Source organism: Apaloderma vittatum, unplaced genomic scaffold (genome assembly GCF_000703405.1).
Source record: "Apaloderma vittatum isolate BGI_N311 unplaced genomic scaffold, ASM70340v1 scaffold14654, whole genome shotgun sequence".
Lineage (NCBI taxonomy): Eukaryota > Metazoa > Chordata > Aves > Trogoniformes > Trogonidae > Apaloderma > Apaloderma vittatum.
In genome coordinates this window covers 148-11,790 of record NW_009714468.1, presented here as the reverse complement: position 1 = coordinate 11,790, position 11,643 = coordinate 148, and the positions used below count along the sequence as shown (strand labels likewise).

Sequence of the window (11,643 nt, the reverse complement as noted above, 5' to 3'; positions counted from 1 at the left end):
CTTAATAAATAATTTTGTGTGGTTTATGGTTGAGGTGCAAAATTCAAGAATCAATCCCAAGAGTATTCTGCACTGTAAGATGACTGTATCTGGTTTGGGTGGTTCTGTTTCCTTCACATCACGTAAGAAACTGGTTTACAGCTACGGCAGATACCGCAGCCATTTGACAGCTCACAGTTAATTCTTGCATTGCCATCACAGAATCCTCGTGAAGTTGTAACTTCAGGGTAAAGTGGCTCCTTCGTAGATCAGAAATGGCGAAATCAGAAACCAGCTGCTCTGAAAAGAAGGACAAATAATTGTGCGTGTGTTTTGGGAAAGTCTAAGTCTGCTTTAGAGGGAACTGAACTGCAGTTTGTGGTGGTTGCCCAAAGGCGAAGATGTCAAGGAGTCAACTGGAATTCCCAGGCTAATTGCTCCATATCTGTTAGAGCTGATATCAGCGGCCTGACTGAGACAAACCCTCTGGAGAGCTGCTGTTAGTTGAGGCAGCGGAGGCAGCAGTGCATGAAAAACCCTGCTGCTTGGATTCACTCCTCCTGAATTCAGCGCAAGTTTTTCACATCACGTTGTACATCGCCATGTATATCACATGGCATCACTGTGTGTGAATAAAAATTAAAGACCTTTGATTTGTTTGAATTCAGAAAGAAAATATCAAGTCTTTCGTCTAGTTTAGTTTTCATGAATTACTAAATATCTTCCTACTTTTTTTATTTTTTTCCGTGTTGCAGTTTGAGTCCATTCAACTAACAACATAAAATTCACTGCACGGACTACAAAAATGACAAAAAACTGGATCACGTTTTTGCTCTTCTTATTGGTTACTCTGGTGAGTCATATGATTTTTTTTTTTTTTAATCCCTTCCAGTTTTAATAAGTGTGTGTACAGAATACCATAGACAATATTAATATGGAAATGCAGAAACAACTAATGTTATGGTTCTAAACAAGTGGAAAACTGCCTATACGGTATACAGAAAGTCTCTTTTCATAAAGGATCATTTGGGGCCTGATTTAAATGCCTTTCAGGCCAGTTAGATCAGATGTAAGGATGAAGTTCTTCACTGGGAGGGTGCTCAGACTCTGGCACAGGTTGCCCAGAGAAGCTATGGATGCCCCATCCCTGGGAATGTCCCAGGCCAGGTGGGACAGGGCTTAGAGCAACCTGGGCGATGATCTTTAAGGTCCCTTCCAAAGTAGCTTCAATATATTTTACTGAATTTTGCAAAAAGCTGTTTATATGCTTCTGCCTGTCTCAGTGCTTTCTATGCCTTTTTCAATTATTATTTCCAAATCTTGCAGATTTGTAAATAATCGTGTAAACCATGCTGATTTAGGACATATTTGTCAAGATTCAGTATTAAGAAGAATGGTTAAATTAACCAGAAAAACACAGAATTGTGTTGTCAGTAATGAAATTTGAAGATCACTTTCCTTCAGTAGCATAATATTAAAAAAGAGTGAAGAAGTTTATACTGGAGTTTGTACGTAACTTGCTAAAAAATTCTCTTTTTCCTCTTAGTTTTTTGCTACTGCCATACCATCTGAAGGTCATCAGAATATGACGGGGGACATCATTCAACTAAGCGTTACACGGAATAAAATTATGACAGCACAGTATGAGTGCTACCAGAAAATTATGCAAGATCCTATTCATAGGAAAGAAGGTAGAGGTTATTTTCTTATAACCTTTTACAAGGGCAAATTGTCAACAGATATAATTACAGGGTCCTTTACTTGTATTAATTTCCCAGTAGCAATAATTTTCCAGGCTGTAACAGTATTTGTACAATTTTTTAGAAGCGTCACTTTGGGATTCATGACGATAAAGTAATGTGTTATATTACCTGCCCAAAGCACCACTTCTTATATAATCCAAATCTTTTATTTCTGATGCAATAAGAAAATGTTACTTTTATTTGCTATTCAGATTAAAAAACGATGACTAATTAGTCTTGCTCTTTATTTCATTTCATGCTTTTATAATACCTTTGTCACATCTGCATTGAAAAATTGAAAGTTCTTGATATACGTAATTTCCCTTCTCTGAGGATTGTGTGAGTGTCATTATGCTTTTTCTGATAACTCGTTCAGAATTAACCTCAGTAACTCCACATGTTGTTGTATTCACTCTTTCTGACTTTATAATTTCTGGAGACATTGGATGATTTTTGAGGCAAGGAGAGGTAACTGCATTCTTTTGCAATGAGTTTTTTTTCACTTCCGAAATGATTCTTTGAAGAAACTGAATGTCTAGAGGTCAGAAATGGGTAGGACAGTGTAAGCTTGTGTCCAGCCTGGGGCCTCACAGCTTCAGAAGGATCTGGACAAACTGGAAGAGAAGAGGAAGAATTACACGTTTGAAACATGTCACCTTTGAGATGGGGGACGTTGTTAAGTCTTAAAAAGAAAACTGAAGAAAGATAATGAAAACATCTTAAGGTTTGTAGAGGGGGTCAGTCACCCTGCATGCCTTCAGCTTCTTCTCAAAGGAGGTTTATTTTGGATGTTAAAATTTTGCGTGGGTGCAGTGAGGCATTGCCAGAAGCTCTTGAGGGACGTGTGGATTCCCTGTTCCTGGAGCACTTGGACAAGTGTCCGTCCATGGTGACTGCTGCAGACTCAGCTCTTCCCCAGGCAGAGGAGCGGGGGCTGCCTCCCAACCAGGCTTTCTGATAGCTTCTAGGCTACCCCTAGTCTTCAACGAACTAGCAAACATATGTATAAGCTTGCTATACATCCAAAATGGAAGTAAATTCAGTAAAAGTTGGCGGGGGCGTTGGACTAGATGATCTTTCGAGGTCCCTTCCAAGCCCAAACGTTCTGTGATTCTGTGAGATGGGCTTTGCAACGTTAGGGTTCTTTATTCGTGCATGCTGCTTGGTCTGAACTGGTTTAGGACTTTTTTGCCTAACTTGCTCTAGATCTGGGTTTATAAATGTAGATATAGACCATTTCAAGGGGAATGGCAATGGATTTTTAAAAAGCGTTCAAAGAAATGTACATGTAAGGAACTATTTCTGTTAACTGGAGTTTTAGTTCACCACTGACAAATCTCGTGTTTCTGTTTTTTTCCTCACTGCTGCAAGTGAGAAACCTTATGCAGTCTTAGATCTTGCTTTTGAAACAGTACTATGAAAGGGTTGTTGTTTGATTACCAGGTCTCGCCTTGTTCACAGGTCCTTACTGTAACAGGACGTGGGATGGCTGGTTGTGTTGGAGTGATGTCGCTGCTGGAACTGTGTCAGTACAGCGTTGTCCTGACTACTTTCAGGATTTCAACCCATCAGGTAAGTGTGCACAGGCATCTGCATCAAGATATGCCTCAATAAAATGAGGGTTTGGGTGCTTGATGCCTCCTGTTTGCCCCTCTCTGGTCACTAATGCTCCAGAATTTTACTAACTTGAAACCTACTATTTGCATTTTCCCCGTATCACGTAAAAAAACCTGACAAGTAACTTGTTCTCTTTTCTGAAATACGTCCTCAAGGGATTCTGTAGATTAGGATATACAAATTAAAGTTAGATCACAGCTTGTTCCTCTCAGAGATGAGCTTTTGTTTCTGACAGACAAACAGAACTATGACTTATTCTTTTACCTCAATTTAGCAGTTGAAGTTGGCACGAGTTTCTCCCACAAGTGAATCTTTTTCTGTGAGCACAAGGAAAATGTCATTGACTTCCACTCTTTCTGCTGCATTTGATATTTCTCTGGGTCCTTTCGTCCTCTTTGTGTTTGACACACGAATTTGTTGTGTGGTCCCAGAAATTTTCCAGTTTGGTTCTTGAACAAACAGCCCTATTGATCTGTCTTATCTGAATTTACAGTAGTAGGATGTCAGATTTCAGTTTAGATCTTGGATGTTAAACAAGCCATTTATCCTTGTCACTTCGTCTGATAGCTCAGACAGTTGGGTTTGTGTCTTTTGATATTTACCAGGTTGGAGGAGAGAAATATATTTGTTTTCTTAAGAAAAACACATCATCACTTGCCCTTGCCAAGCAAAAAAAATAAATCTCAGAATTCATTGCAACAAACGATGTCTCTCTAGTCACGTTAATAAAGCTGTCATTGGTTTGCCAATCTTTCTTTATTAAATACTAGGCATCAGGAAGTAGAACTTCAGTGCTGACTGTTGTGTTTTTCCTTTTTTGTTTTCCTTCCAATCTATTCTGACTGTAGAAAAAGTTACGAAGATCTGTGATCCAAGTGGGAATTGGTTTAGACACCCAGAAAGCAACAGAACGTGGACAAACTATACCCAGTGTAATATCTATACGCATGAAAAAGTGAAGGTAGGAAAGGACTGAATGTATGTTACCAGCGTCAAGAAACCGATCCGAAAAAATTCACAGGCTTTGAAACTCTGGCAGTGGAGTTGATGCAACAGGAAAATGCAAAAAAAAAAAGAAAGCATGAAAAGGATGAATTGGGCAAAACAGACTCAAAAAACCCCCAGCCTACTTTGTTTAAACGCTGTGTTTCAACTTTGTGGTTTCTTTTAATGAAATCTAATATTCAACATGACTTGACTGCTTGAATAACAAATTTAGGGTTTGTGTTTATGATTATTTTTAACATGTAGGTGCTATTACTTGTCTAGGTCATCCGCAGTCACCTACCGGTAAGGAAAGTGTGTGCCTTAAAAGAAGAGCCCTTTAGGCTGGGCTCTATCATTTGGAAATAGGGTCCAAGCCCAGCAGAACTGCAGGAGGTTTGCACATCTCTGGACATTGTGCCGAGTCCCTGGGTTTATCCAGTTTGCTCAGTGACAGATTTACAGCAGATGCACAACTGAAGTTTTACTCGGGATTCATAAGTAAAAGTAGAGTTCAGATGTTTTGGGTTGTGCGTTTGGTTTTTAGTTGGTTTTTTTTTTTCCCCCAGTGTGAAAAGCAAAGCTAATTTTTTTTTTTTTTTTTCAAATAAGTGTAAGAACGCTGTTGTTGAGTGGATCCACCACAGGATCGTGGGATAAGTGTGTCTATTAAAGATTCAGTTATTGGAAGCAGTAGTATCATAGAATCCTAGAACAATTCAGGTTGGAAAAGACCCTTGGGATCATTGAGTCCAGCCATGAACCAGGTTCACTATACTGCACCTGTATATGTGCAAGAACTAGGAATATAAAATGCAGGTCAGGATAGACTAAATTAATTGGAACCTCATGGAAAAGAGCTCAATAATAGCAGATAGTGCTAAGAATACTAACGACTAGTAGAGATCCTAAATGCCTGTATCATTGCTGTCGAGAGTGCTTTAGGGCATTTGCCTAGAAAACATGTTGAGGAAAGTGGTGATAGATGATCATAAGGCAGTCTTGTATTGCTTTTTCTCAGGTCGTGAGGCAGTTTAATTCTACTAGCCAAGATGCTGTAATTCGTGGCTAGTATTTGACTGGGAACTGGGAGGCCCTTATTCAGACAGGAGCACGTCCATGCAGGTCCCGCTTTATGAAAAATGAACATGAATAATCTTACATATAAAGCAACAAGAGCAATTTTGTGAGGCAGATGACTGAAAGCAGGGGGTTTGTTACTAGTGGAATTTAATATATTTGTTAATTTAAAGAATCAATTATAACATGTTGTATATATTCCAAATATTAATTTACTAGTTCCTCTCTTTTGTCTTTTGTATCTACCCAGCTTTTTGTAATTCTGTAATTTGGCGGTAGGCTTATTTAACAAGACTGTTTAGTTTTCACTATTTTTGAGTCAATTTTGATTTTTTTTTTCATGCTCTTCCTTAAATGCTGAATGAAAACTAAATTTTTCAATATCATAATCACAGCTTGTTTTGAAAGAAGTATTTTTAAATGGCAGGAAAAACACCTTCTATGAGGAAAAAAATATATACATTCATATAGGAAGCACAAGTTTTAATTACAAGTTGTTTTATTTTTGTGAATCGAGCCTCAGACGGAAATGCAGCCAGTGCAGTAGCATAAATAGCCAGATTTATGTAAATGCACAGAAAAAACCACAACAGTATATATTAGAAACCTAATGTTTTAACTGAAAAGAGGTGAGTTCTAGGCATGATTTCCATGAATCTGTTGTACGTCCTACAGAAAGAGATTTAAGTAAGATACTGATTTGCAGGATTCTGAACTTGATTCATCTGTAATGTTTTTATTTTCTTAATCCTATTTTAAGTAATTTTATATGCAGAAGAGATGTGTAAGTGTGCTCTGTATCAAGAGTAGATCTTTATGCGTCACAGGTGCTTGTTTTGTTCTTGTATTGCAGACCGCTCTGAATTTGTATTACTTGGCGATCATCGGACATGGTCTTTCAATTGCATCCCTTCTGATTTCCCTTGGCATATTCTTTTATTTTAAGTAAGTAGATTTCAAATCCTTTGCCAAATATCAGTGGTTGCCACAATCCTAGCTTCAGTTGTTTGGAATTCCAACCATACCAATGAAATCACGTGGAGGAAAAGGTGAAGAAAGTCAATATATTGATTAGGCATTGAGCATTATATTGTAATAAAATTTCAGGTTTCTTTTCCCAGAAACCTAAAATCCCAAATCCGCAAGCCCAACACTGAAGAATATATCGAAGAAAGGAAATGGGAAAATGGGAAGATTTTGGTTTGGTTAGTTTTTTTTGGCGTTTGGCATGTTGGAGTTTTTTATAATAATAATTGACGGTGTGGATATGCTAAGCGTCAGCCAAACTAAATATCAAGTAGAAGCCAAAATACTGATGGTGCGTGATAGGTACAGTAACATTCCAAAGCAGGTAATAATAATTGACGGTGTGGATATGCTAAGCATCAGCCAAACTAAATATCAAGTGGAAGCCAAAATACTGATGATGCGTGATAGGTACAGTAACATTCCAAAGTAGATAGCAGCAAAGTATGATAAACTCTAAAGAAAGGCTAAGAGCTACAGTAGGAATGGGAATAATAAAAATAATCTAGATTTTTTTTTATTCACTGTGTTATGCCTGTGCCAGTTGTGTGGTGTCCACTGTTACCTTCTTGAAAGAAGATATGAGCAGTGAATCGCCATCACAACAACTTGTAATCCAATGCACAGATCTTTTAAAATTAGCTGGTTTGCTGCACATTTTGTGAACTTACTTTCCCATGAAAGATTACCTTTTTTTTTTTCTTTTTAATTCCCCTAACGTTTAAATATGAATAGCATACACCAGTGACTGTGGGGCTAGCTTAGATTTTGCTTTTCTCATATTCTGGTAGGAGAAGCAGATACTAGATAAAAAACCGACTCTTTAGGAAAATCTGGATGAAAATACTGTTTCAAATTTAGTTGTGCAGGATTTCTCCAAGTCCTGGGCCAACATTTTCACAAATCCCCCAACAAACCACTGTGTTCAAACATTGTAGTTTCTTTTGATGAAATCTAATATTCAAGATGACTTTTCAGCTTTTTCTGACTTTTTTTCATGAGGACAAAGCATTTATATTTTTTAATTAACTTCTCTGCATGTGACCTGTAAAAACAATGCTTGCTATTTCCCAATTCGCTTTTTCTCCACAAAATCAGTACGTGAAATGGCTAGGGGTTCTTATTAATTAAATAACTGTTAAAAGGGCTATAAATGCCACAAAGTTTAACCACCTGAATATCTAATGTGACAAGAAAAATGCTCTGTTGTAGACTTCTCGGCAGAAAACTAAAAGATCTGGAATATGATATGGCTTTGAAGGTTCAGAGACAGTAAAGCATGGCTTTTCTGTACTATAATCTGAAAACCAGGCAAGTTTCATCCTGACTTGTGACCCTTACTGCAAAAGCAAGTGATCTGCTTCACTACCAAAAGAATTGTGTCGGGTCTGTCTAAACCCCAGGGATCTTTTTCTCCCTTGAGGGATCATCTCTCCTCAGAGAACCATTGGAATTAATCCAGACCCACAAACCACGTTTTCTAAATTCTAGTTATGTTTGGATATAAAAGGAAATTACCAAATCTAAAGGAAGCTAAAGAAAGTCCTCTGCAAGCTGTTCTCTTGGGATGTACAGTTCCTCTAAAGTATTTTTAGTACCAGAAGGGTATTTAAGGAACTAGATTAATACCAGGATGTATTATGTATCAGCTGAAGCTTATATAAGTATTCATAGCTTTAACAGGTGGGCTTCATTTTTTTTTTCTTTTTTAATATTTTTTATTTGCTATTGTGTGAGGATGCCTTTCAATTTGTCAGGCTTCCAAAAAGTTACTGTGTTAGTTGATTGATAGTTTCCAGATGATATATGCTGGATTGCTGACCCTTAGAATATCTATAGGTTCGACTAGAAAGGTGCTACTTTTCTACCTAGGAAAAAGGACATTTTTTAAAAAAAATACCTTCAGCTTTTCAAATATCAACTATTTGTGTTCTGAATTATAATTTTCTTCTAATATTAGAAGCTTTTGCGAATTTTTTTTTTCATTTGAAATTCTGTTTTGTCTTCAGAAAATTGTCGCGTTTGGAAATAGTTGTCCCGTTGTGACTTGTGTTCCCCAAGTGGATTGTATTTCTTGGTTTTGCCCATCTTGGTTTATAGCCCCTAAAATGGGCTATAAACTTGGAACTCTCATACGTGTATGTGTAAATCTTCTATTAAAATAGTTGTGTGGTTTTCCTAAAGAAAGAAAAACAAGGCAAGGGAAAACTTAAACACTGAATTCAGAGGACGGGAAGCTATAATTTGAAAGATGGCCCCCCCTGCCCCTGACAAATAAAGAAAAAAAACCCACCTGAAATAAAGGGATTGTTGCTGATCAAGCATGGTGGGAAATCACAGAAGATAGAGGATGGCAACACAGGGTGTAAGGAGCGGGCAAACAACTGAATGATAGGTTGGTAGGTTAATACTTTAAATAATCCACTTGAATAATTCTCCTTAGGTGCATATATGAGTCTCACTTGTTGAATTTTGCATTATTCAGATACCCTAAAAAGTTCCCTTAGAGGGCTTTGGAAAATGTTACCTTTTTTCTTCTGGAGAAATGTTTTTTTCCCTAATGCCCAAGACGTACAGGAGTCAAAATAGGAAGGGAAACAGGTAATTTAGCAGGATGTCTGTTTTTATTTTACTGCACATGTTTTAAACCAGGAGTAGGTCATTCAAATGTTCTTAGGTCATAATTATGAGAATTAAGTGATTAAAGGATATTATGTCATTAAGAAAAACGGTCAGAAAAAGGAATGTAGGCAGGGTAACAGAAGAGGGAGGGTGGGGAGGAAGAAAATCCTTTTATGACCAAAAGCAGTCATCAATCTTGCTTTCTTGTCCGGTGATCCTTTCAGTCCTTTTCTGCATGGGTGGAGGTGGGTGTGGGTGGGTGTGTTTGAATATTCAACAGGAACAGCTGCGGGATGACCCGACGCGATGGCCCCATTAGCTGTACGTGCTTTTCCTTGCCTGTCCATTGAATCTTAACAATAAGCAGACAGAAGTCCAGACTTCTTCAGGGCTTGTTTACACAAAGCCCTCAGCTCTGGAATCTAGCGTTGCCCTGCCTCTCTTTTCCTATATAAACCATACATGAAAAAAACCAACCCTATCAAAATACATTTTCAAAGAACATAAAAAAACCCGTGTATTGTAATAATCAAAGCTTTACGTGGTTTTGGGCAATAAAACAGAAGATAGAAGATTTTTAAAAGCCTATCCATTATATCACTTAATTCATATCTAAACCTGTGTTACGGGCGCTTTTTCTTTTTTCTTCAGGCAAGTAACCCTGGGCAACTAGAGGTTCCTGCAGGGTAGTTCCATGTGCTGCAGGGAATTGCTGGTTTCTAGAGCGCGTTCCTGCCCTCACATTAGTGACATAAGACTCAGAATGGCTCGGGGCTCTGAGGCTTCACTTGCAGAACCTCTCCCCAGTTCGTGGTATCCAAACCTGTGAAATTCAGGTTATCTCTGGGGTGCTCCGTACGCTGCTCTTGTGGCAGCCGCAAAGAAAACAGCCAAGAAGTGCACTTTTCTCTTGTAGCCAGCGTTTATTGACTGTCTCTCTCTCGCTCAGTGGGGTCATTTTGTTTCTTGTTTCATGTTTTCAGTCATTTGCAACATGCTCCTCCAGCTTTTGTGACTATTCCATATCTGAATTTCTTCGCTAAAATATAAAGTTTCTTCTCCCTCTTGCTCTCCTGACTTAAAAATGAGTCACCAATGTCCATGCTTGATCTTTGCTTCTAGGCATGTTATTTGAAAAGACTAGAAAACTCATTTTGTTTGATTTTGTTTTTGTTGTTTGTTTTTTTTAATTTAGCGTTAAGGTTTAATATCCCAGTGTTCTGAATTATTTTTGCATCCATATAGGCTTTCCATCATCTTTTGTGTTGGTAAAGCTGAATTTCTTTGGAAAAACTTGAATAAGAAGCACATCTGACTCTTGGAATCATACTGTCAGACTTACTTTCTCTAGAATAGCAGATAAACAGCAATTTTCTGTGACTTTGTTCAACTTCTAGGATTGTTTAATATTATTGAATCACCATTTAAAAAAAAGAACACCAAGTCTTTTCAAGTATATTTTTGTCTTTAGTTTTATTGCAAGATTAAAAACAAACCTTGAAAATTAGCAGAATTAAATGCAGTTATGTATTGCATTTTATAGTTTTTGTCTTTAGTTTTATTGCAAGATTAAAAGCAAACCTTGAAAATTAGCACAATTAAATGCGGTTATGTATTGCATTTTATAATTGTATCCTATATACTGTTTATAACTTTGTTATGTACAAAAAGTCAAGATCAGATTTGCATTAATTTACTTATTTGGGGTGTTTCTCTAGGTATAGGATTAAGCAAAAAAAAAATGACTGGAATGTGAGTAAAAGAGAATTATCCACAAAAAATTTTACTGGGTTTGGGTAGATGGAAGCAGACTAAAACAGCTTCTTTGAGCTCAGGTATAATAGTTAATTGGGCAAGACCTCAGATAGTAACAAAAAAAGGGTATAAATCTTCCAAAACACGTCGTTGCTGTTCAAATCTTTTTAGATAGCCACTACAAAGCAGGTCCTTCACAGTGAGCATATTGAAAGTGTATGTACTGGCTTTGCCTCCTGTTGGCACCAAAGGGAAGGCGTTGCCTTTGTCATCATTCTATTAAATTTGATCTGGAGCTGAAGAGAGGGTTTGATGTCAGGCTTCTCAGTAAATAAAGAGCTCTAGTATTTCCAAATTTCAGAGCTGTCCCCAAGTACACATGGTTGTCCCCTTGCGTATTCATTTGTTCTTGTTTCTCTTTTCTAGGAGCTTGAGCTGCCAAAGGATTACTCTGCATAAAAATCTATTTTTCTCTTTTGTTTGCAACTCTGTCGTAACCATAATTTCACTGACCGCCGTTGCCAACAATCAGGAGTTAGTGGCAACTAATCCAGTAAGTGAAAGTATATTTGGCAGCCTCATTGATTCGTGTGTGAAAAATTTCAGCAACACAGGAGAGGTGAACAGTAGTTGATGAACTGTTGTATGTGGCGAGGTTAAAACGCTCAGTAAGGATGTATCTGTGCTAGGTAGGAGCAAACGATTGGGGCATTTCGCATTGGAGGTTTTGGAACAGTAAAAACACTCCAAGAGACAGAGCACACTGGGCTGCTCTTCTGAATTTCTGCAAATGGCTTTGGCACTGAAAGAGCTGCGAGAAAGCAGCCTACTGTAGGTG

General features: G+C 37.7%; 1 protein-coding gene across 1 annotated transcript; it reads left to right on the top strand.

Moving 5' to 3' along the window:
• Positions 1 to 784: 784 nt before the first annotated feature.
• Positions 785 to 11,358, top strand: LOC104273450 (calcitonin gene-related peptide type 1 receptor-like; the record flags this gene model as incomplete). Its single annotated transcript, XM_009868789.1, has 6 exons — positions 785 to 832; positions 1,526 to 1,670; positions 3,183 to 3,293; positions 4,187 to 4,299; positions 6,256 to 6,347; positions 11,232 to 11,358. Coding segments are annotated over exons 1-6 (636 nt in total), but the record flags the coding sequence as incomplete, so codon positions are not given.
• Between the last annotated feature and the right edge of the window lie 285 nt (positions 11,359 to 11,643).